Genomic DNA, 25,550 nt, shown 5'->3' on the forward strand with positions numbered 1-25,550 from the left:
TGCATGTATACACACTTTATTAAATTTAAATTCTAAGAGATACACAAGGTCAGCATTTCACAAAACTTCATATTATTCCAAAAGCAGTTATGAAAGTGATTACATAAGTCGGTCAAGCAGAAAGAGCATCTATAGGATTTTCTTATTGTATCACCTTCTTGTACTTTTCAAATAGAAGTTTGAAATATAATATTAGAATAGGAAAAGAGAATTTGGATTTATAACAATGATTACCTTTCAAATATTAGACTTTATATAAAAATAAAGTGTTACCATCAACAAAGCTTACCTGAAGGTTAGTATCTGTCTCTTTTTATCAATTTCAAAATAATTCCTGCACAAACTTAATTTTCTAGTCAGTTCTAACAATAAAAACAAATCTAGGTTGAAATAATGTGTATCATCTTGCCTCCTAGTTCTTATATCTGTTGAACAATTTCGTTTTCTGATCCAATTCTACCTCGCCATTGAATTGCAAAAATATATTGAAATAAACTAAATTTATCACATCCCAAAGGTTATTTCTTAAGAGTCCTAAATTAGAGTCCACAGAAGGATGGTGGAAAGCATCTTTTTAAGGCAAAGATAATAGTAGTGTGAAGGTGGCGAAATATCCTGTACCATAAAATGGTCTCTTAGTATTCTTTAGGCAGAAACACCTTATCGTGGCTCTTTCTCAAACAGACCAAGTACACTGAATACCATGGGAGCAATTTTTCCTTAAAACAGCATTTTAGGGGAAAATCTTCGTAATATATACATTTGTTAGTCTTGAAGGGGTGACTGGGTTTTGCACAGGTGAAAGCAATACAAGAAATAAAGCCATTAATGGCCATTACGGCAGTCATCACCATTTAAAATAAACAACACACCCGAACTATTTCAGAACTATTTACTGCAAGCTAACTGATACTCTCTTACAGTATAAAGAGAATAGGTTTCCCTTCAAGCTATTTCATATCATTAGTCTGTTGAGTACCCTCAAAATTCATCTCCTTCCTTTAAAATTCAAGGATCTTTGCCTTCAAAAGACACAAATGCAGTACTTTTTACTTCTAATAAATCTTAAAATCATTGTGATCGGAGCACATGAATTTGCATATTAAATACATACAATCCAACCACGAGGTCTGAACAGAAATCACAACAGACATTTTTACACAGTTTTAAAGAATAAATAACACCAGATTACACAGTCCCCACCAGGATTTTTCTCTTTGGAAAGTGAATTAACTTAGGACACCTCAGACTTACTACCAGGTACACACTGTTCACAGATCAAACAGCTTCTCAAAAGCAGGGTGCACAACAACATGGAGTTTTTCAACTCCTAAAAGCTTCCTTGTAGATATTTAACTGCCCTCCCCATAAGGCAGCGTGAGCAAGAGCCGAATTTAGCTTCTGGTGGTAACACAACAACCAAGGACACACTCAGCAGCACCACACACCACATGACAAAACAAATTAAGTGACAAAAGAAGTTGCGAGAAAATGCAGCAATTGAAACAGCGTGTGACAATCAGACACAGAAAGCCCACTTTTCTATCCTACCTTTACAGCACAACACTGTACCCCAAGGCACCTCAAGCCTTATAATACCACCCGAGACAAGCTGTTAAGCTCCATGAATACTTTTATACACAGCAGTTTGTGTGTGTAAGGAACATTTATTCATTCATTTGGAGGTGCTCCACACATCTGGTCAAGGCAGGGATTTCTTCTCCTTGATAACACCACCTAAGAAACATTAACAATATTTTAGGGGCTGGAGAGAGAGTATGGGGGGAAGGCACTTGTGTGGCAGCTACCAAATGTGGGTTCATAAGCACCACAAGGGGTCACTCCTGAGCACAGAGCCAAGAACAGCCCCTGAGCACTGCCAGGTGTAGCCCCCCCCAACAAAAGCAAAAACAAAATTAAACAACAAAGCAAAATAAAACACTCCCCCTACCCCGTATTTTATGCTTCCTCAGGATAATTTTGGAGAGAAAAACATCAGTTGTGGCAGTAAAGTCATAAGAACCCATAGTGACTAATCCCAGGTATCCTGTAAGTCTATTTACATCCTCGGTACTAAAATCAATCTTCACGTCATACACTCCAATGGCAAAGCGATGTGGGTAGTAATGAAAGCAACGACATATTTCTTCCCCTCTGAGAAATGGCAAGTAAGCAGCTCAAACAGGAAAGGGTGACAAAATAATGCACTTTAAGCTGATGCAGAAAAATAAAAATATAATGTGAACAAAAGCATTTCATTTATTATTGTGAAATAACAAAAGGAAACTATGTGGTCAAACAAAGAACACAGAAAAAAATCTCTCAAGCAAGAGAATTTCTGATCAACTCTACGCATTGTATCACTGCTGGAATCCAGGACAATTACCGTGCTTTCCTTAAACGTACAGACTCTCGAATAGGTGCTCTTTGATGCACTGAGAAAAATAAGACTCTTTTATTTGAGATTTAGTTGCTAGATCCAACAGAAGATCAGCAAAAGACACATAACTGAGATCACTACATTTACAAAATTGAACTTTTAAAGGAGAGACACCAAGAGAGAATGGCATCAAAATGGTTTACAACTGCAGCACTTTAATCCTCATTATGGATCAAAGTTCTCTGCATCCCTCACTCAATATTTTATGCAGGAAACAGCAGTTAGAACTCAATCAGAAATGGATCAGTCACTTGGGTGAGAGATCATCCATCAAGATGAACGGAGAGCATGAATTGGAGCATGCTACTGAAGAGTCTGCGGTTGGGCTGCCTTTAGCCAGTGAGTCTGAGGACAAGCCATTGCTGCTACTACTGCCATCCAAAATATCTGAACTGAGGACAAAGCAAAAAGAATTATGAGCAGATGCATCTACTTAGGTCAAGGTAACATAACATGCCACAACACGCAGTAACAAGACCTCACCAAATCATACAGCATTGTAAATAATAAAAAGCATCAAGGCAACAATGATGAACGTGTGATATTCAGATACCTGTGAAAGAACAAAGCCATGAAAATGCAAAGACACCAAGACTCTGTTATGATCTCGAGTGCTCTCCTGGAGGACTCAATCATCCAACAACCAATAAGAATCCCTTTGGACTTGTGGTTTGCATAAGAAATAAGGGAGCCCCCTTATTTCTTTTTTCTTGTAGGGCTTTAGGTCATCCCCTGTGGTGCTCAAGAGTGGCTCTGTTTGGCCCAACTCACTTACTCTTTGATCCTAATGTTTACAGAGTGATTGCTAAATGCAGGAAGTATGTGAGATATTAAAAACGCAATGGTGTGAAAAACAGACATGGCACTTGCCCTCATCAAACTTAAGAGAACAGGTGACAGACAGTAAAGGACACAGGATGACCAATACGGAATTATAATTTGTGAGCAAAGCAATACAGGAAAGAAACAAGGTGATCTGGGAATATAAAACATGGGTGACCTAGACTAATTTGAACAAACACGGCTCTCCCAAAGTGCTATTTCAGCTGCCATCTGAAAGAGGAGTAGGTGTTAAGTAGGTACGATTTGGGAAGAAGCAGGGGAGTTCTAGAAGCCAAAAGCTGGGTACTTAAGGAAAAGACAAGGCAAGACAAAGCTGGAGAGGTTGGCAATTTTAAAATTTGAAAGCACATGTGCTTTATTGAAGAGGAAGCTAAGTGTGGTATTACAGAAGAAATTTTCAATCAGGAAATACGGATTCTAATTTAAGTTGGTCACTAACTCCTTTGCAAAACCCATCTTAGTCTCATCTGCTCTGTAGCTAACTATTAAGTATTTAATATAATCATTTTTGTGAACTTATATATTTCCATTGTTAAGTGACCTATGATATATTTGGAAGTTTCTTGGTCCTATTAAGTTTCACCCTTAATGAAATACAATCCCCCTCCCTGCTTTTCTTACTTTTCTGTTTTTCCTCAAATGTCATTTTTTCCCTATTGCCTGTGGATTGTTTCTAGGAGACAGAATACAACTAGGCTTCAGAAAAGTGAAAAATAAAAAATGGAAATATTATATTCCACAGTATTCCTATTCTACGCTCAGTGCTGTCAAAAGCATCATTAATAATATAACTTCTCAGTAAGAACTCTGGAAAATTGAGCTGGCTCTGATATTTTTTCAACCAAATGGCAAAATGGGTCTAAAATATGAATTATTCAAACTACTGAAAGTCGCACAGATAATCTAAGACATTGGAAAATCAAAAGACCTTTATATTTGTCTTTGGAACTTCTGTAATTTTTCCTCCTGCGAAATTTTGCCTAGACTAATAGTAAAATGAATTTACTTTCCTGAAGCACATATTGGCCAAGCAACCGAAGGATATGGTCTATGCTACTTGGCAGGAAGAAACAGACTTAGATTAAAATTTGGCCATCAAGCAGATAATCTGAATATAAATAAAGACTTTCTTATTCCAACCACTACACTTATGGTGAGCCCTGAGTTAAAAAGATCCATTTATAAGGCCTGCTTTGTTAAGTGAATCCTGTATTGATTTAAAAACACAGAACATGCTTCATGCAGTGAACTCTATGTTCTTTTGGTTTTTTTTTTCTTCCCCAGTTTCCCTCCCATTACCCCTATGGCAGACACTCCCCGCCTCCTGTCTCTCTCTGTTTGTGGGGGTGGGGGATGTTTGGACCACACCCAGTAGTGCTCAGGGATCACTGCTGGAGGTGCCTGAGAACCATATATGGTGTTGGGGATCAAACTGGGCTGTCAGGTACAAGGCAAGGCCCTAACTTCTTACTATCTCTCCAGCCCAAGACTACATTTTTTGTTGTTTTTTTTTGGGGGGGGGCCACACCGGGTTGTGCTCAGAGAACCATATTGGGTACTACGAAATAAATTCAGGTCAGCCATGTGTAAGGCAAGTGCCCTACCTACAGTACTATCTCTTCATCCCCTCAAGAATGCACTTTTAACGGAAAAATAGCACACTTACATTTAGTCTCAGTGCAATTTTTTTGGTGCAACACCTAAGAGTGTATGTGTGGGGGGGTTACTCCTGGCTCAGTGCTTGGGGGTTGTGGTGCCTTGAACTGAAGCTTCCAGGTGCAAAGTGTGGGCCCTATTCATTGAGCTATCTCTCTAGTGTTTAAGTTAGAACTTGTTAAACCTTCAACTAGATATTTTTACTACAATAAAATATAACTTTTGTACCAGTTTATCTGGCACTACTACAGAAGGTCATAGAAATAGAGACTGCAAGTCAGAAATTACTCACATTTAGACTTATGGGGTTTGGGAGGGGGTGGCAGAGATAACCCCAAGCAGTGCTCAGAGGTCATTCCTGGGGTGCTCAGGGACCATGTAGTGCAAGGGATTGAACCTGAGCTCTTCCTTAAAAATATGACCTAACACTTGACCACCTTATGGATGAAACCCTATCAGCAACAGTATGCTGTAAACCACAGTGCAAAAACTTATATAAAAAAGGCACCTCTCATAGAAACAGACTGGTTGGCAAATAGGGTTGTGGGGGGACATTGGTGAAAGGATTGGTGTTAGAACATTGAATGCCTAAAACCCAATCCTGAATAACTTGGCAATTTCATTGTGGCTATTTTTTTTCTTCTTTTTGGGTCACACTCAGCAATGCTCAGGAGTTACTCCTGGCTCTGCACTCAGGAATTACTCCTGGCAGTGTTTGGGGACCATATGGGATGCCAGGGATCGAACCCGGGTTGGCCGTGTGCTGGGCAAACGCCCTACCCACTGTACTATCGCTCTGGCCCTGTGGCTAATTTTTTTAAAAGAATAATTAAAAATTAAATGATCTTGGAGCCAGAGTGATAGTACAGCAGTGCTTGCCTTGCATGTGGTCATCCCGGGTTTGATCTGCAGCACCCCATATGATCCCCCACAAGCCACAGGGGAGTGATCCTGAGTGCAGAGGCAGAAGTAAGCCCTGAACACCACCAGCTGTGTCCTCCCACAAATAAAAAAAGACCTAAACAGGCTTTTCCCTTCCCCTGCAGAAGCCTGTGTTCTCTCTTGAACATGTCTCTCTCTCTCCCCTCATCCCTTGAAATTTCTTTCAATAGAAGCTATTTTGTGTCACTAAAAAAAATCTTAAAAGGGCCAGAGAAATAGTATAGGGGCTAAGGCGATTATCATTAAAATAAATGATGAAACTACATGCACATGTACCAGTATCACATTCAATCCTAATATAGCAGGTCCCTAGAGCCCTTCTGGGAGTGACCCTTGAGCACAGAGAAAGGAGTAGTCCTCACCACTTCGGGTGTGACCCAAAGGTCAAAAAAAAAAGGTCCAAGGAGTATGTCCACAGATTTTTGGGGGGAAGCAGCTGGAACACTGGACATAATTCCAAGTGGATCCATACTCAAACTTCATACTGAATCTCAATTTTAAAAATGTCAGATTTTAAAGATTTTTATCTTATATAGAAGTCTGAATTTTTCATTTGAAAAATCCTAATTTTAGGATCAGAAAAGAAGTACTATGGGTGAAACACACGCCTTGCACATAGCTGGTTAGAACCCCTGAACCTTCCCAGGAGTGATCAATGAGCACAGGACCAGGAATAAGCTCTGGTCACTGCCAGCTGTGCCCCTAAAACAAAATAAAACAAAATAAACAGAACAAAACAAGAAGTTAATTTTAATTCTTTCTGGGAAGAGGCAGGTAATTATAACAATTTCAAGACAACATCTACTAATAATATGATACTTTTTTCTGCTCCTTCAAAGTATTAAAATGGGCTAGAGAGATAGTTCAGAAGGTAGGTTGCTTGCCTTGCACTCAATTGATCTGAGTTCAATCCCTGGCACCTCATATGATCCCCCAAGCCCTGACAGGAGTGATTCCTTGAGTACAGAGCCAGGAGTAAGCCCTGAGCATCGCCAGGTGTGCTCAACAACAAAAAAATGTATTAAAAACCTTCTTTAATTATCCTTGGCATTGGAAAGTAGAATACTGCTAGTTCTTGTCTTTGTCCCTATTTCTAAGGATATGGACGTCTGATCAATGAAACTGCATATAAGAGACAGGGGGAATTTTCTGCAAAACCAGGATTCAATTTTTACATATCAGGAATAACTGATATTTGACTATAGATAGTAATGTCAGCAATTGTTGGTATTCAAGGTGTCCCCAACATTTTAAGTCTTTGTATCCTCAGAAATCTAGATGCTACAAACTTTAAAAACAGATTTCACTGGAACTAAAGGCTGGCTCATGAGCACGATGAATGTCTGTAAATAAAGCAGATGTCCCCAGCATGAGGCAGCACCGTGTGTTTATGGAACAAATGCACCTTAATCACTGGTTTTGAGACCCCAGGGTTCTCTTTGTCAGTCGCAAGGTCTAAACAGAAGGGGACAGAGCTACCATCACAGTTTAGGCTATCGTGCTCAGACAAATAAGGGGAGCTCCTAGCTAAATATTTGCATGAACTTGTCTTATGACTTCCTACATGCTCAGCCTAATATGGTAGAGTTATTCAAATTATCTTCCCTAAATTTTTAGCTTGGCCAGATACATTCATGTCTTTTTACTTAACCTGGTTACTTATCTAGTGACTGGGTAAGCAAATCCATTTATACTGTCACGTGCCTATATTAAAACATACTTCAGCATAAAAGTGATAATGCAGTTTCCACTAGTATTGTGTTACACCCACTCGTCCTCTTGACAAGCTTTAGAAGTTTTCTCTTTGCAATCTTCTACATACCTGGAAAGGCACACACTAGGCTGAGAACAAATAGAGATGAGTGAGATGGCGAGTGGAAGGCTGAAACTAGCTAGAACAATCGAAAAGGCACCCATTCCAAGGTTATAGCAGTACTGATCGAATCTAATAAACTGGAGTAGCCTGTGGCTTCTTGGTCAACTAGATGTATAAGTTCTCTTACACAAAACATGGAACAAGTAATTTGGGAAGAAAGAATTGTCTAGCCTCATACCTTATAAGTGATTTTCACAATCCTTCTATTTAGAGAGCCCCACCCTTTAAATTATATTATGAATGCTCTAATGTGCCCTTTAAAAAGACACTCATTGTTAAAATTCAGAAGGAAAAACTTCAGAAAGTCACAAAACAATTATCTATTACACACATGCTCAGAAGCTGATTAGAAATATGTACTTTAGGGTCAGAGAGAAAGGAGAGAGGGTAAGGTGTTGCCTTGCATGTGGTCAACCCAGATTCACCCAGGGCACACATGATGCCTTAAGCACCTCCAAGAGCTATCCCTCAACAGAGCCAGGAGTAAACCCATGAGCACCACGGAGGATGGCCAACCCGTCCCTTACCAATATTGCAAAATACTGCCTGGTCATTATTATTATCCCTTTCTCTTCCTCCCGATACTTGTGGTGGTGTCAAAATGTTCAACTTCAGGCAGAGAAAAAGGAAGTTAATTTTAGGACAAGAATACTGATGGGTCTCCAGTGAGACACAAAAGTAGAGTAGGGCCAAAAGAATCTTACGAGCAAAATCAAATAAAAATAACCTTTTTTAAAATAAGAATTAGGATATAAATTATAGTGAACAATTTCATAAAAATAAGACTAAATTTTAAAAAATTATGATATGTCCCAACAAAAAAGAAACTCGAGTCAGCACTGTGACAAAATGGCCCCACCAAGACGATTTCAAAGCAACAGATAATGCTATTTTGAAAACACCATGCATAACAGGATGCCTTGCATTCATCTCCAAGTCAAAAGGATGTGATACAAAATGCAGACCAAGCAATGCCAATCAATGCACATTACCCACAGCAACCCAGAAACTCTTTCTCATGCCATCCAGCTGCTGATACTCTCCCACACCATGAGCATTGACTGAGCAAGGTGACTGAACAGCGGCTAGGAGTGGAAGTGGAACTGTCAAAAAGATGCACACTTCCCCCAGAAACTCATCACGTCCAAATATTCTCAGGTTTTTTTTTGGTCACATCACTTCCATGGAGATTTCCATTCTATGGTATACGGACAAAAAAACTGAATTCATTTTAAATGCTCCCATTATACATTTGATACGCCTCTCTTAGAACAGATATGCTCTATATAACACCCTTTTGATTATATTCAATTTTTCTTTACCATGAACTGAGATCAGACAACTGTTTAGTATCTGTGGTCAGCAATGTGTTCGAGCCTTGGAAAACTCTCTTGGGCTGGCTTTCAGTCTCCATTTCACCTGAAACAAAAAAAGATGATGCTACTGTAAAACAATTTTATAGATCCAGGCATGGTGAATACACCTTCAAACTATATTTGTAAACTGTTTTCATATGGGTGCCTTAATGTAAGAGAAATATACTTTCCTGGAATTAAAACTTCTGCAGACCTTAAAGAAGCCTTCTCATGGATCATATATAGCTTGATATAATCACATATTTTCGTAGAACAAGCTGGGACACTGACTTCACCAGGCAAATGAATCAAAGCTAACAACAGGAGAAATAAAGTAGCCCAAATAGCAGTGGCCCACACTAAATAGTAACTTACTTATACTAGACAATTAGTGAAGATTACTGATTTTATAAAATTATTTTCAAGAAATGTATCCAATTTGGTCAGTCTATTTATAGACTACTTGCAAATTTTAATTTTTTACATGGAGACACAGAAACTTGGAAATTATAGTAGCCTGCAGCTGATCTATAGATCGATTTTCTTTTGGAAGTAGTTAGAATAAACATCATTAAAAATTGTTCCTTTTTTTTGGTGAAACAAGAACGTTTTTATTGAAGCTTATTTAGAAAGATGGGATGGGAGAGAAAGAGAGCCGTGTTCGAGAGAGAACACAAGCTTCTCCAGAGTAGAAATAATCAAAGAACATAGAGATAAGCAAGCAAGATACACGTTCAAGGGAGAACCGGACCTGAAGAGCAAGCCTGAAAATTCCTTGTCTTGGGTGCCAGAGAGATAGGACAGTGGGTGGTTAAGGCACCTCACTCGCATGTAGCCAACTCGAGTTCAACCCCTGCCACCATAAAACAAGTAGAATATCTGAGAAATAGAAAGTCTGACCAAAAAAAAATAGTCTGAAAGAAAGTTTGAGCAAGCAGGACTGCAGAAATGAGATAAATTAACATATGAAAAAGATCTTGAAGAAAATCCTTTATCAGACTCCCTGACTCATTTGAGTTTGAATTGTTACTTTATTTTCATTTCTTTCTTTCTTTCTTTTTTTTTGCCTTTTTGGGGTCATACCAGGCGATGCTCTCAGGGGTTATTCCTGGCTCTGCACTTGCACTCAGGAATTACTCTTGGCAGTGCTCAGGGGTCCAGATGGGATTCGAGGAATTAAACCCTGGTTGGCCACAAACAAGGTAAATGCCCTACCCGCTGTACTATTACTCGGGCCTCTCATTCTCATTTCTCTAAGCATCCTAATCCAAAGATAGTAAAGTGGAAAATAATGAGGAAAAAACTACTGATTTTATGTATCTTGATATTGAAACATTTCTTAAGTTGAAGTCAAATGGACTGAAATGCATGTTAACTACTTAGTGAAAATAAAGATGAAAAAATAAGTTTCAGAGCAATCAAAGACAATTATTATTCAACTCACAAAATTGTATTGGCTACTTCAGAATTGGTAATAGAAAAAACTCTTCATGGAAAGGAATAATATTTAACATTTTTTGCCACCATGAAGGAGTACAAAGTCTAAAAACCCTACATTAAGCAGAAAATATCTCTTTCCAAATAAACTATGGTTTTATTTAAAATAGAAATATACCAGCTTAGGGTTTTGGAACATTGTATTACTAAAGTCCAACCACTAACAACTTTGTAAGGGTGTATCTCACAGTGATTGGAGTAAAAAAGAAACAAAGAAATAGCAGTTTTGAAGTTCTTTAAGCCTTAATTGAAAAGCTAAAGACAAGATAGTCGAAGGTCCTATAGATACTTAGTACTAATTATATTGAACAAAGCTTTGTTGGAGGGTCTCCCAAGCTGTTGAGGAGGCAAGGGGCTTATTTGGGAGATGCCCTGTCAAGCAGGCTCGGTGGCTCAATAACGGGGCACAGGAATGCAGTACTACTCTGGCCTTGTAGTCGGGGGATAGAACTGGGTCACCACCTTGTACTATCTCCGCAGCCCCAGAGGAATGCAGTGCTACTCTGGCCTTGTAGTGGGGGGATAGAACTGGGGTCACCACCTTGTACTATCTCCGCAGCCCAAGGCCGGACTTATAAAACATTTTCCACTTGTGACCCCTTTTTGCCTGAGAAATTTTTATGGATCCGAGTATCCAAGTACATAAAATAGGCATGCAAACCAAACATTTGTTGGTAATAAGTAAAAATGAGACATTTTAAAACAAATTTTAATAGGATGTTATAGGGGTATTGATCCACAGGTTTTTCATTTTGCTTGTTTTTGGAGCACACCTAGAGGTACATAGGTCTTGCTCCTTACTCAGGCTGAGCTCAGGAATCACTCCTGGAGTGAATCACTCCTAGCTTGGGGGACCATATGTCGTGTTGGGGATTGAACCTGGGTCAAGCATGTGCAAGACAATCCACTGTACTATCGCCCTGGCCATTGATTCACAATTTAAGAAGCTTGGGCACTGGGGACCAAACCCAGGCCTTCATACCAGCAAAGATTATGCTTGACCACTAGGCTACATCCATGTTCCCAAAACCGTTTAAGAGTTTTTTGCCATATCTGGCTGTACTCAAAGCTTACTCTTGGCTCTGTGCTCAGGGATCACTCCAGGCGAGCCTGGGGAACAATATGTGGCGTGGGGAAGTGAAGGGTTGGCCACGTGCAAAGAAAGTGCCTTACCCACCCACTGTGCTATCACTCTGTTGTCCCCCTTAAAGATTTTTATAACGGAAAAAGATCAAGCAACAACAAATGGAACAATCATTTGCTGCCGTATTACCAAGTGAATCATCTGTCTTCTGGAGCTATTCTGAGATCGACTGAAATTCATGAAACATTTTTTATTTGCCTTTTCCTTGCTTTCTTACTCAGCTTGTAAAAGCTGCTATCAGTTCTGGTGGTGGGACAGTGGTACTTTGGTGGTGGGAGGACATACGGATGAATAACATATGAATTTGTACTGCTATGTGATATAGTCTTGTAAAACAATATGAATCCAATCAAAAAATTAAAAGAATAAATTTCAAAGTAAAAAATAAAGGTAACAGAAAAAAATTAAAACTGCTGCCACGCTTTCAACACCACCTTGATTAGCCAAAAAAGTCTCTCCCTCCTTTTAGCAAAGAATCCCTCCATCTACTGGCGTATTTTGGAATTGCCTTGAAACAAAACAACTATGGTAGCTCCTTACAATAAATTGAAAAATGATAACAAAAACTTTCATTTCCAAGTATTATTTTCATGTAACCTGGGATTGCAAATAATTACTTGCCTCCTTAAGGATAAATACTATTGGTTTGAAAAAAAAGAAAATTAATTCACTGGTACAAATATTGTGGTCCGATCAGGATGTACTTTCCTGAGCAATCTTTAAGGTGTATGAAATAGGGGGACCAGGGATGTGACTCAGTGGCAAAGCCCAAGCCTCACATGCCAGAGACCTGTTTGATCTCCAGCACCCCCAAAAAATAAGATGAGGGGCTGGAGCAATCGCACAGCGGGTAGGGCGTTTGCCTTGCACGCGGCCTACCTGGGTTCGATTCCCAGCATCCCATATGGTCCCCCAAGCACCTCCAGGAGTAATTCCTGAGCGTAGAGTCAGGAGTAACCCCTGAGCATTGTCGGGTGTGACCCAAAAAGCAAAAAAAAGAGTTGTATGAAATATAGCTCCTATTCAATCTTTTCACTGGAGTTGCAGGCATTTGCTTAGCTGACAACCATTAGGAGAGTTGATTGTCCACTGGCCCTGAAGCTGAGCTGCACAAAGAAACCACTTGCTTATTAAAAGGCAAAACCCACTTATTAAGTTAAAAATTATTATTAAAGCTCTCTTTTGTGTGTGAAGTAAAATAGTTTTGGTTGTTTTGTTTATTTTTGTCCCACATCTGGTGTGCTCGGGGCTTACCCCTGGCTTGAAACTCAGGGATCACGCCTGGTGGTACTTAGGGGACCACATGAGGTGCATAGGATTAAACCTGGGCTGGCTGCATGCAATGCAAAAACTTTGCCTACTGTACTATCTCTCCAGCCCCCAAAGTAAAATAGTTTTATTGGGGAAGGATACTAACGAGTTCTATAAAGCAAAAAAAAAAAAAGAGAAAAGAAAAGAAAGAAAGAAAGAAAGAAAGAAAGAAAGAAAGAAAGAAAGACAGACAAAAAGAAACTGCACCCAGACCTGAGATGCAGGGAACTCTAGATTGGAGTACCTTAAAATTCTTGCTTGAACAGACAGGACTGGGAGATAGTACAGTGGTTAGAATGCATGCTTCAGGTGTGTCTGCTGGGTTTGATTCGGAGCACCACATTCCCCCCTAGGAGGTCCCCTCACTGCCAAGATGGTCTGGGTAGCCACAGAAGCACAGAGCCCAAGCAGAATTGCATTCTCAGGCCCTGGGACTGAACTGCTGCATGGCTGGTTGAGAACTGCTGGTGGGATCTTCCCCCAAACAACTAACAGGCAATGGCCTGGGAAAAGGCTCAAAGTGCTGCGGGCATGCCTTGCATGCAGGAGCCTGGGTCCACCTGGGCACCATGCTGGGAACAGCCCTCCAGCACTGCTGGTAGGGTCCCCAGAAGACAGAAAATAAAATGCCATCAAACACCTGTAATCATACGGTCATATCCCCAGGAATAATGATTAAACTTGTGATTCATTTCTTTGCCTTTCTTTCTCTTAATAGATTCCATCAGGAGTCCTTCATAAGCATCTAAACACTGCCAATGAATATCATTTTAGTATAGTGCTTTTGTGGCTCATAATAAGGTAATTAAAAGAGCACCCCCATTATATCAAAACCCTACAGAGACTTGAGTATAAGGAAATTTTCTCTTTGCAAAGGTGTAATTTAGTGAAGGCTTACATTGGCACACACAGCAAGCTCATAGACCTAGTTGCTATGATATAAGCACATATTAATGCATCAACTTGCATCTCTTTATATTCAGATCACCAAGAGGCAAACTTTTAGGAATATATATTGATAGTATGAATATATAAATAAGATTCAATTAAAAAGTTCAAAAATATAGACAGTATCAAATAACTCACTAAATTCAGCATTAGTAAATACAAGGAGGGATAGATTTCACATATTTAGAAATAAGGATCCATGCCTTGAACTAATTTCAGAGAGAAATTCTAATTTGTAATTCAAGTTCAACCTGGTTCTAAGAGCAGAAGTAGGATGCATACCTTTCCCTTTTTTGTGACCTTTTAAAAAAATTTTTATTAGTGAAACACCATGAGGTACAGCTGTAGACTTACAAATTTTTGTTCTTGGGTTTCAGTTATACAATGATCGAGTACCCATACAAGTGGTACTACATAGAAAGTATCATGCTAAGCGAAATGAGTCAGAAAGAGAGGGACAGACAAAGAAAGATTGCATTCATCTGGGGAACATAAAGTAACAAAATAGGAGACTAACACCCAAGAATAGCCGAGATAAGTACCAGGAGGTTCACTCCATGGCTTGGAGGCCAGCTACACACCCTAGGGGAAAAGGCAGCTCAGATAGAGAAGGGAGCATCAAATAAAGGGTTTTGGGAGGATCCTCCCAGGATGGGAGATGCATGCTGAAAGTAGACTATAGACTGAACATGATTGCCACTCAATGCCTCTTTGCAAACCACAACACCCAAAAGGAGAGAGAGAGAACAAAAGTGGTGGTGCATACCCTTTCTTTTAATCGGAGCAAGAACACTGGGTCTGATGCATTTGACTGGACTGTGGCTCCTGTTTTAAAAGAAAATCAACCAGAGAAGAGTAAGTACTTCTGAAATGCACAGAACATCCCAGTCCACCAGTAGTTCCATCAAATTCACACAATGAGTAAAATGGAAAATACTGTGTTAAAGATTAAAAAACTGAAATTCCAATAACCTGATCTGACCTGGCACAATCTGGAAAAGCAAGGCATTTTAGCTAGCTTAAAACCACTACAAGAAAAAATGCCTAGAACAGCTGTATAATATTAATTTATTTTGGTTTGGGGGCTATATCTGGTGGTGCTCAGGGCTGAACACCTGGCTCTGTGCTCAGAGATCACTCCTGGCATAGTTCAGGTGCCTGGGTCGGGTGCCCTATTCAAGGCAAGTGCCCCGTCCATTGTACTATCTTTCCAGCCTCTAGAACAGCTTTTGAAATATAAGATCGATCTTACTAAAATTTTATTTTGAGGTTAGAGAGAAAATACAAGGGTTAGGGCACTTGCCTTGCCATGCGACTGACCTCAGTTTGATTTCTGGTACCACATGGTCCCCTAAACCCCTCCAGGAACCACTACTGAGCACAGAGAAGGAAACATCCAACCAAGTACCACTAGTGGTAGGACCTCAAAAAAGTAATTTTGAGATGTTGACTGGTGTACATTCTTAAAAAGGTTTACCCTCTTCACTATCAAAGGGTAGATTATCATGGATATATTTAGATTCAGTCCCTTCTGAATCTAAAATGGCACCAAGTCTCTAAGAAATTATTCTGACAAAAGGTAATGATCAAATGAACGTAAGTGCTCAGTATAGGCTGTTCATTGAAAAAATGTTCCAGTTTTGCCATTTGAAAATTTCCCTGGTAAAATGCTGGGAATGTGGTGGGGATGAAATGAAGGGGTTGGTGGTGTGTGTGTGTGTGTCATTACAAAGACCAATGTAATGAGGAAGATTTCAAGCCCATTTCAAAGAGCAGGTCTACTTACCTGGAAAAGCGTCTTGGACTAGGAAAGGAACTCGATGGTAGTCCACTGCTGCCCACAAACATTTGTAAGGATGGTGAATAGCACTGCTAAAGAAATGCAGTATTTAAAATAGTTCTAGAGGCTTGCTCTTCAATCCCGTGTTCTCCATCCAACACATGTCTTGCTTGCTTATCTTTACATTTTTTCCTTGCCTATTTCCACACTGGAGAACCTTGTGTTCTCTCTTAAACACATACTTCTCTCCTCCCCTCATATCTTTCTAACTAAGTTTCAATAAAACTATCTTGCTTCACTAAAAAAAAGAGAAAAAATAGTTTCAGTGCTCCCATTTCTTGATAGTTTTTTCTCAAAGTGACAGAAAGAACATCCTTAAAATTGGTTGGCTGTCTGGTGGAGAGACAGTATAGGGGTAAATAAGGCGCTTGCGTTGCAAGCAACAGTCCCAGATTCTATCCCTGGTGCCGCATGTGGTCTCTGAAGCACTGACAGGAACACAGAGCCAGGAGTAAGCCCTGAGCATTGCTGGGCGTGGCCCACCTCCCCAACCCCACAAAAAACCCCAAAACAACAAAATGCTTGGCTATCTATGTCACATATTGTTTTTCCAAATCGTTCTCACAATTTCTCATTAATTTTCCTTTCCAGACGCTGGATTCTTTAAAAGTGAGGTGATTTAGTGGCCAAGGAGATAGCTCAAAGGGGTGGAGCACATGCCTTGGAGCAAAGCCCAGAGTTCACTCTCTAGCACCATGTGGTCCTCCAAGCATTGCCAGGTGTCAAAGCCCTGGTGGTCCCTGAGCACCACCGGGGTGGTCCTGATCGCCTCCAGCACTTCCAGGTCCCAGCAGTACTGCATCTCTGAGACCAAGCACCCAACACTCAAACCTGCACTTCAGGGCCAAGTTTCACTGGGAGTACCACACACATACACACACACAGACACACACACACACACAGACACACACACACACACACACACACACACACCTCGAGTACCGCTGAGTGCTTCCCACCAAAAAAGCGAGATGATTTGTAGGTTGGGTTGTGACCCAGTCCATGGTAGAATGCATGTGCTGCCTGTGTGAGGTCCTGGATTCGATCCCCACAACATGCAAAACACAAAAGTCTAGTGACTGGGAGTGGGCTGTTAAAGAGGAAGTGTCTGCTTTGCGTGTGGAAGGGTGTTCCTATCTTGTCCACGCGCTTACCTTTCCAAATCCTCTGGTGGGTGATGGAGCAGGAGACACTGGAGTAAAGTCAATCCGTTTAGGAGAGTATAATTTCTCCGACTTCTCAAAGTCACTATCGCTCTGCAAGCATAAAGTGTTATTCCCTCATAAGTCACAACTCAGCTTACCACAGCTGTTCTTGACTACTCAAACATGATTATATCTTAGTGGAGAAGGGTAGACTCCCAAAAGTCACAATCTCATAATTTGGTGGCAAAGAAGAGATCCAAGAAATGAGCACAACTTTGGAAAGAGAGGAGAAAAAGAGAATACAGAGCACAAAGCCAACGAGCAATGGTTTCATTCTTTCTAGACAAGAAAAATAAGCAAACTTTAAAAACTTTACCAGGCTCAAACTCTCATCCCACGAATGGCTCATTTGCATTGCTGCTTGCACTTCCCTGAAACACAAAAAAAGGGGAAAAAGTCTTTAGTGCTCAGAAACCAAACCTACATCTGGCTCTTTCCTGGTTGTTGGAAAGCACTAACCTTTCATGTGCAGTCTCTCTCATCATATTCATACCTTCCTCCTGCAAAGACAGACATATACTGAACACATTAATATTGATCCACCCAGTTCTGTTTCCATCAAGCCTTCTCTACCTTAGCTGACACAATCACAGTCATTCTAAGAGAATGGCTCATGCCACATCTGTATTTTCTCAGCACAGTCAGAAGGATTTTATTCTGTCTACAACAAAACCAGAGTTGCAGCTGGACTCATACTTTTTATTTATCTATTTACTTTGCCATTTTTACTGAGGCACTGTGATTTAAAATACTGCTAATTATACCTTTCATGCATACATCGTTCCAACACCACACGCATCAACTCATTTTTAATGTCTCAATCTTCCAAAGGAATATAAAATGAAAATTTTTAAAAAATGTAGATCTTGGGGCCGGAGAGATAGTACAGCGGGTAAAGGCACTTGCCTTGTACATAGCTGACCTGGGCTCAATCCCCAGCACCACACATGGCCCCCCAAGTCCTGCCAGGAGTGATCCCTGAGCACAGAGCAAGGAGTAAGCCTTGAGTAACACCAGGTGTGGTTCCAAAACAAACAAAAAGAGTGTAGATCTGAGCTAGTAAGTAAAATTTACCCATTTGATTTGATGCAGTCTGCTATTAGGAATACGTTTAGGTGTGGATGACAGCAACTGGAAAGAAAAAGTAAACATTTACTATTTTCTGACATACAAAGCAGCAGTCTGCTGCCAGTAGTGGTGTACAATTTCTTCCTAGATTATTTTTTTCATATTCTTCTTAGAAATTTATCTCTAAATCACTGAACATTAATGCACTAGAGGCAGTACATTCAGTCTTTAGGAAAGTACACCAGGTGTCCAACCTCAAAGCACCATCTGTCGCTAGACAGGCACTGACTTTGACACTTTTCCCAAATGAATGCAGAGCTGTGTACATTTATGTAAAAAAATTGACTCCAGGCCTTGGAAACATCCATTACCCCACTTATCTAAAATAAGGAACTATATGAGAAGGAAAAGAAAAATACCGACTTTATTCGTTTTTACCATCAATGTACCAAGAGAGGAAGACAGGCTAATTAGTCCAGTTCAATATTTTATCCATGATCCATGTTGATCAAAAACACTTGGAGACTTCGATAAGCAGATTTTGCTTGCATGATATAAATTCTAAAATTTGGTCACTAATACCATCACCACAAATCTCACTAGTTTAGCAACATAAATGTGGAAGAAAACGTGGGTTTTTAAAATTAACACCTGCTTTTCCTTAAAGCACCTTTTGCTTAAAAACCACACAAAGCCGAAATAATTTGGAGGCCAAATTATGTTCTTGCAAAATAATCACAATCTGATCACAGAATGTAAGGCAAAATTCCTATCAACAGATCTTACAAGGTTCTGAATAGTCATAATGTAAATGGCTATTATTTATTTCCCAAGGAAATACAAATGAATCTTAATAGTATGAAACCAAATTTAAATTTTTCCATTTATAAGAGATACTAGCCCATTAAAACTTTTCAAAAGGCTAACTTAGTACATAGTATGGTGATAAACTGTTCTAATTTTTTTCAGGCAAAAGCAAATGCAAATAAAATCTGTTGAAAGTTAGCCAATAAAATATTGATTTTACCTCAAAAGCTATCCCTTCACTACTAACCCCTTTGTTTCACTTTTTCCTCACCCAGGCTTTAGGAAAGAGAAAAGCATCACCAGTAAAATCCTTTATGAAAGTCTTTTCTTCCATTATGTAAGTAATACAGGCTTACTGGTGAACTTCTTAATAAGGTCATTTGAAAAACACTACGCTACAAGGCCAGAAAACAAGGCAGGAAAGTCTGTAACAGGATAGTGTGGAAGAGAGCAGGGTTGTGCCCCAGAGGAACAAAAGAAAGCCCAAAGGCCGTGAAATAATCGGGAAAGCCAAAGGAAGGATTGACAAAAGCTGCTTGGAGAGAAAGTCAGAATTGTAGATGCTGCGTTGACATGATGTACCACTTATCTGTTTCAGGCAGAGCGGCAGAGTCGATACTAAAAGACGCAATGCCGTGTGAGGTATCAGACACTAGGCAAACACATCCAGGCTGAGAACAAAGCCAAGGACTCAAGGAGGTGCTGGAACATTGGTGTGAAGTAAAAAGCAGGGGTTTCAAACAGCAGAAGAGAAGAGGCACTGACAGTGACAAACAAGTGGGTGCTGGTGACTTTTGCGACAAGGGCTTCTTAATGGAGTTGGGGGAGAAGTCAGAAAATGACAAGCAGGCTGAACAGTTAGCAAGACATCCGGAGAGAATGGGATCAGAGGCAGGTTGAGTTCTGAGAGCGCTCGCTCGGAGTGGGAAAAGGAGAGAGAATGAGCCCAAAAGAAAACAGCCTGTTCTCCCGATATTTACACGTGTGAGTAAGGACGAAGAGAAAGGGAGGGAAAGAGCCAGCAAGGAAGAGAGTGAAGACACAGGCTCGAGAGTAGACCACAGACGGAGAAAGACGAGTCAGAAAAGTCCATTAGGAGAAAACAGCATGTGTAGAGTGAAAAGGACTTGAGGCTGATACAAGATAGACATCTCTGTCTGCCTTCTCTGTGAATCGAGAAGGATCCTTAACTTAAAGTGAAAGCCTGGCAGAGTTTTAGCAAACCCTTTAGACAGCTGCTTTGGAAAAGAGCGTAAGGTCAGTGGCGGCTTGAATAAAATCGGCCCTGAAAAAGACAGATCATTTTTCCTTTCAAATGATCAATTCATCTTCGCTTCCTTACTTCAGACAAAGGCCACACCTTTCCCCTGGGTCACCAAGAAATAAGTTTCGGTCATTCTGAGTCGTCCGTCACACTGCCCTTCTATTGAAATGGCCAAGCCACAAAGGTTCTAATTCTGCATGTTGCAGTCCCCACCGTGCCATTCCATTCACCAACATGTTCCCTTCCACAGGGTAACAGGAGACACAGGTAAGTGTACTAAGATTTAATACAATGTGAGATAATGTCTATAATCAGTACTGCGATCAAAGTACTTACAGGGTTCTGAGGATTAAACTGAGTTTGAATAACCAGAAACCTTGAAGGGAGAGAGAGATAGGGATAAAGAAGAAACTAAGGAATAGGAAGTCAAGGCCGGAGAGATAACTCAAAGGGCTCAGCACATTTTTTTTGTTTTTTTTTTGGGGGGGGGGGGGAGGCCGTGTACCACATCTGGAAGTGCTCAGAGATTTCTCCTGGTTCTGTGCTCAGGGATCACTCCTGGCCGGGGATCAAATCTGGGTCTGCCTCATGTAAGTCAAGTGTACTGCTTGCTGTGCTACCTCTCCAGCCCCTGAGCATTTTTGTTGTTGTTGTTGTTTGCAGGGGATCTAAGTTCAATCCTCAGGTACCGCATGCTTCCCTAAATAGAGCAGGAGTACTGCCTGAGCACCACCAGGTATGGCTCCAAAACAAACAAACAAACAAAACTAGAAAAAAAAAGAACAAGTACTCACTATGGCCCCTTAAAGTATTTTAGTGAAGTATGTTTGTCAGAGAGCAGTAAGCAAAGAGCTGAGGCAGATTTGATAAGAATGTTCATGAGGCCCTTCTTGTTGCTGGACTGAGCAGACGCTACTGGGCTACACTAGCATGCGACAGAGACGAATGGAGACATTACTGGCGCCCACTTGAGCAAATCGACAATCAGTGGGATGACAAGTGATACAAGTGATACAAGTTCATGGCTTAGAAAAGAGAGAAGTGATGTAGAAAGACAAATTTGTGGAAAGACAAATTCACTTTCCTTCTCCACCACACTATCGCTCACGGCAACAGGCTGAATACCATATAGTAAGGATTTTCATATACATAGCCTAAGATGTTGTTATATTTTCTGGTATCCTCATGGAAAAAAGTGAAGTGAATCAAACCTAAAGAAAACTAATGTCCCCTCGCCCCCTTCCAGTATTTTTAGCCACTTCAGCTGGGAGTCTTCCGTAAAAGTGTTAGATCCCCACCTCATCTTAAACAGATTATACCAAACAGAACGGCACTAGAAGATCTCTTCTAATCCCAGCTCTGCCACTTACTAATTGTGTGATTCTGAGCAAGTCACATAAATCGGCTGAATCTTAGCTGCTGCATCTTTTAATTGGGAAAAATATCTTTGCCCTGACTACTTCATAGAGGTTGTCATGAGAATTAAATGTGTGAAATTACTTTGGAACATGTAAAACACAGGCCAAGGGTGGGTGTTTTGATAATTTCGGAAAGAGAGTGAATGAGCAGGTATGCTTAAGCACATCAACGATTATGCCAGTGACACACTCAGGGTCTATTAACAGGCTCATACTGAGCCACAGACTAATTTTTTAAAAACCTCTGCTTGCTTTTCCTTTCCCCACCTCACCTCTCTTGCTAGCAGCTCTCAGTAGTATACCTTTAACCCAAACATACCTCTTCTGATTTGCTGCTTCTCACACAATATTAGGTTGGAAGCTTATTATAATTATGCATACATTTTAGATGATTCAGAGGTCAGAGGCTCTCCTATAAATAAACTGATGAACCTTTGTGCGCAGACTATGGAAATCCAGTTCCGCCATTTAGAGGTCTGTTTGCTTACATCTCAGATGTCTTCCCGAGCACTACAGCTACAGGATAAATGAGCTCCACATGTGAAGTGCTACTACAGAAAAACCTCATCATAATTTCTCCCACCACCACCAACTAATAAGGTACTCTCCAACAGCTCTAGCTGTATAGAACGGTCACGACTGGTGACTCAACTGATATTATCAATCCAAGTGTTTTAAAGGAACCTTTCCTTAGGAGAAATAGCATTGTCCAAACAGATAATGTCAGACATACTCTATTACCATATAAATGATTTTTTTTTGCATCCTAGGACAAATGAAGACCACTGTTTTCAGCTCTAAACCTGATTTACCTCACAAGTGTGATGCAAGCAACGACAAAACAAAAGAAATTTTTGAAAAGACAAAGTCCCATAGCCAAGCAAACAAGCTGCAGGAGTCTCTTTTTGGCACCCCAAAGCTAGAAATGGTTACAGCACATAGAAGCAGCAAGCAAGCTAGGTTGTTTTTGTTTTTAAACACTCTTTCTTTTGTAAACAACTGCACTTTATGTGTACATCATCTTCAGACCATTTGACAGTGTTTTCCCTGATCTAAACTACTTTACTTACTTCTCTACTTACCAGACTGTAATGGCTCATCACTGTTGCACTATTCCTCCGAGGCCGGAATGAACAAGGTTGAAAAATCTGTGAAAGATCACTGAAAAATAAAAATAAAACAAGAAATGCCTTCTCACTTAAGAGATCCTTCAACTGTGTTAATGCCAGTTCTCTAGTTAACAATGAAGCCTGCGACAGCTCATTTCATACAATGAATAAACACCTCATGGTCCTCTTCACAGCGCTCTCCCCCCAGTGGTGTGCTGTGGGCTACAGGTTGGCAGAGACACTGATTCCTTGGTCCTTGGGTGGGGCAGCTAGGTGAGAGAGGGCAGAGCTACAGTCTGGTTGACGCCTGCCCAGCCCGTCACTGACCCCATCCCAGCCATCACGAGACATGAGTGGCTTCATCTGTTTACCCCTGATATCACTGTTTCTATGACATGAGACAGGCTGCCGAACCCCTCTTCTGCAACACAAGCCCAGTCCTTCCCCACTATTGTTCTAAACATGTTATTTGACCTCAAACCCTGCTGTTTGACTAAGTAAACCTACCTGGGGTGGTGCTCAAGTTGCCTCCTTCTGCTGCAAATACCTTCCATCCCACCATCTGTCTCAATCCTTCCTCTCTGGCAACACTTATCTCCAATGCCACGCCCTCCCCAAAGCTAACGGGATCGCAACCTCTTTTGAACCTGATGAACACCAGAGGAGATGAGTTACTTGAGACACAGAAAAGTGTGCATGTGTCTTAAACCCCTCCTCAGAGAAGTTGCATTTATTTTTTATTTTTTCTAATGCCCCTGAGGTGCCTGGCGAGTGTGTCACTCCCAAGACAGGGAGGAAAGCTTTTCAGGATCAAACTGGACTGGGCTGTCAAAGGGCCCCCCGGGGATGACCAAATCCAGTTCTCCCAAGTTTGAAAGGAGAGGAGAGACTCAGAAAGGCTACCCGACTCATGCATGATCAATGCTAGTTAGGGAGAAAATTGGAGTAGGCCTGGTCTCCTCACCTCTTCCTGTCACATCATGCTACCTTTCAAGTAATTACTTAAATTGTGATTCAGAAGACCAGTATGCAATTTCTCTAACAGTCTAAACGCAGGTCAACAGGATTGCCCTCGTCCACAGCAATTGTTTGCTTACCAGATGGGAAAAAAGACAACCAGAAAAGACCTGTTTATTCCGAGAGCATAAAAATGTAGAGCCAAAGACGAGACAGCATTAAGAAAGCCGTCACTCCATCTCACCCTTGTTTCAAAATTTAATAAAATGAATTAAATGTATCCCTTTCCCCAAAATACAGATATTAAACAGTGTGGTAAACAAGGTTCCCCTCTTTTCTTTGCTTTCACTGTGTTTGATTAATGTTTCTGGCTAATTCTACGCCCATCCCCCTTCTTTGGACTAATTCCATTTCTACAGGGTCTTGCAAATTGGCTCTCTACCTAAGATGAATTGTCTACTTATAAAAGTGAAATGTAATAGGTTCCTGAGGTCTGCAAACCTATCACCAGATTCTACCTTAAAATAGACCCTCTGGTGACTTACATGAAAAAAAATACGCCTGTAACCCCACCAGCAAAATTCAAAGGTGGATTCTTTGTATTGTTTTCCAAAACCAGCGTTTTTTTTTTCCGGACCTAAAGCTACTCACTCACATACATATACATACTCTCACTCTCACTCACTCTCACTCTCTCTCGCTCACTCTCTCTCTTTTCTCTCTCTGTTAATCTCTCTCTCTCTCTTTTCTTTCCCTGCAACACAGTTCAGGATCTGAAAACACGACGACAAATCCCGATCACTTCATATGACCCCCAACATGCCTTTCCAGGACAGATTATTAGCTAAACGGTGATCGGCAACGGTAACCCTCCATTAATGCCTGAGTTCCTACACGGAGCTTAGAAATAGCAGCTCTGAGAGACAAGTGTCAGGTTGCAAGCGGGGTTCCAGGGGCGTCCGTCTGACATTCCGTGGTGTAAATTAGGCAGGGCAAGCAACCTGTTAGAAGAGCCAGCTTCTGGGAGCTCCTTTTAGAATGGGGCCCACAGAGCCCCAGGTGGAGCGAGCTCCACGGTTTTTCCCCCCTTCCCGCTCCCCCACCTCCCCCCCCCACTCCCCAGAGTTCGGGGTTGAACTTTCAGTCCGCCTTTGGGACCCAAGTCGCTCTCCAGACACGGACCACACCCCCTTCCCTTTGGAGAGCCCCAACTCTCACTTTAGAACCGGGAGGCTGCTGACCTCGGGTCGAGGAGCCCCTGAACCCGAGGACTCCATCCTCACTCCCCCCTTCCAACGCCCCGTTTTTTTTTTTTTTACCTGAGCCCCTGGATGAGGGGAGCGCTGCTGGAGCGCTTCATGGTGGCTCCCTCCAAGGTGTCAGACTCCAAATCCAGGTCCATTTTCTCTTGAGCCATGCGCGGGACTGGCAGGCGGGCACGGCGAGCAGGGCTCGGGCTCGTTGGCGCTTAGCTATGGACTCCCAAGACTCTCACTGCAGGACTGAGCGGCTGGGGACTGGCGGCTGGGGGCGGGGGCTAAGGGGCGGAGGCGGGGGCGGGGCGAAGCCAGAGGGGCGGGAGGGGGGAGGTGGAGGATGAGGATGGAGAGGGAGAGGATAGTGAGGGAGCAGAGGATGGAGGGGGGGGTTGGCGGGTGAGAGAATAAAGGAAGCGGATGGACAAGTGAGAGGACTAGAGGGCGGCGGGCAGCGATCAGAAGGAGGGGCGAGAGATGGGACAGCCGGGCGGCGGGGCGGGGGAACAAAAGGGGACACCAGAGGCCGGCAGGGTCGCGGGGGGGAGTGAGAGGAGCGCGGGGGGCGGGGGGATGGTGGTGGCGGGGGAAAGAGAGCGCGGGCCGAGTGCAAG

The 25,550-nt window shown here is 41.5% G+C and overlaps 1 protein-coding gene across 8 annotated transcripts; it reads right to left on the minus strand.

Moving 5' to 3' along the window:
* PABIR2 (PABIR family member 2) lies at nucleotides 1-25,286 on the minus strand. Of its 8 annotated transcripts, none has more exons than XM_056130302.1 (10): nucleotides 25,000-25,286; nucleotides 22,697-22,775; nucleotides 18,132-18,188; nucleotides 17,517-17,557; nucleotides 17,374-17,428; nucleotides 17,007-17,108; nucleotides 15,799-15,881; nucleotides 14,779-14,837; nucleotides 9,080-9,176; nucleotides 1-1,737 (listed from the first exon to the last, which is right to left on the minus strand). In XM_056130302.1, the coding sequence occupies exons 1-10, from the start codon at nucleotides 25,095-25,097 to the stop codon at nucleotides 1,668-1,670; spliced, it is 741 nt and encodes a 246-aa protein (XP_055986277.1). In that variant the 5' UTR covers nucleotides 25,098-25,286; the 3' UTR covers nucleotides 1-1,667. The 8 variants fall into 8 exon arrangements, with proteins under 8 accessions (XP_055986277.1, XP_055986276.1, XP_055986279.1 ...); XM_056130301.1 differs by having other exon boundaries at nucleotides 15,799-15,884; XM_056130298.1 differs by lacking the exon at nucleotides 1-1,737 and adding an exon at nucleotides 1,750-2,832.
* Nucleotides 25,287-25,550: the final 264 nt, after the last annotated feature.

Source organism: Sorex fumeus, unplaced genomic scaffold, assembly GCF_029834395.1.
Source record: "Sorex fumeus unplaced genomic scaffold, SorFum_2.1 ptg000075l, whole genome shotgun sequence".
NCBI lineage: Eukaryota > Metazoa > Chordata > Mammalia > Eulipotyphla > Soricidae > Sorex > Sorex fumeus.

Coding starts and splice junctions, on each gene's coding strand:
- PABIR2 (XM_056130297.1), bottom strand. CDS start 25,097: ATGGCTCAAGAGAAAATGGACCTGGATTTGGAGTCTGACACCTTGGAG. Junction 22,776..24,999: donor CCCCTCATCCAGGGGCTCAG/GTAAAAAAAAAA, acceptor TTTATTTTTCAG/TGATCTTTCACAGATTTTTC. Junction 9,177..14,778: donor TGCTCCGATTAAAAGAAAGG/GTATGCACCACC, acceptor TTTTTGTTTCAG/GTGAAATGGAGACTGAAAGC.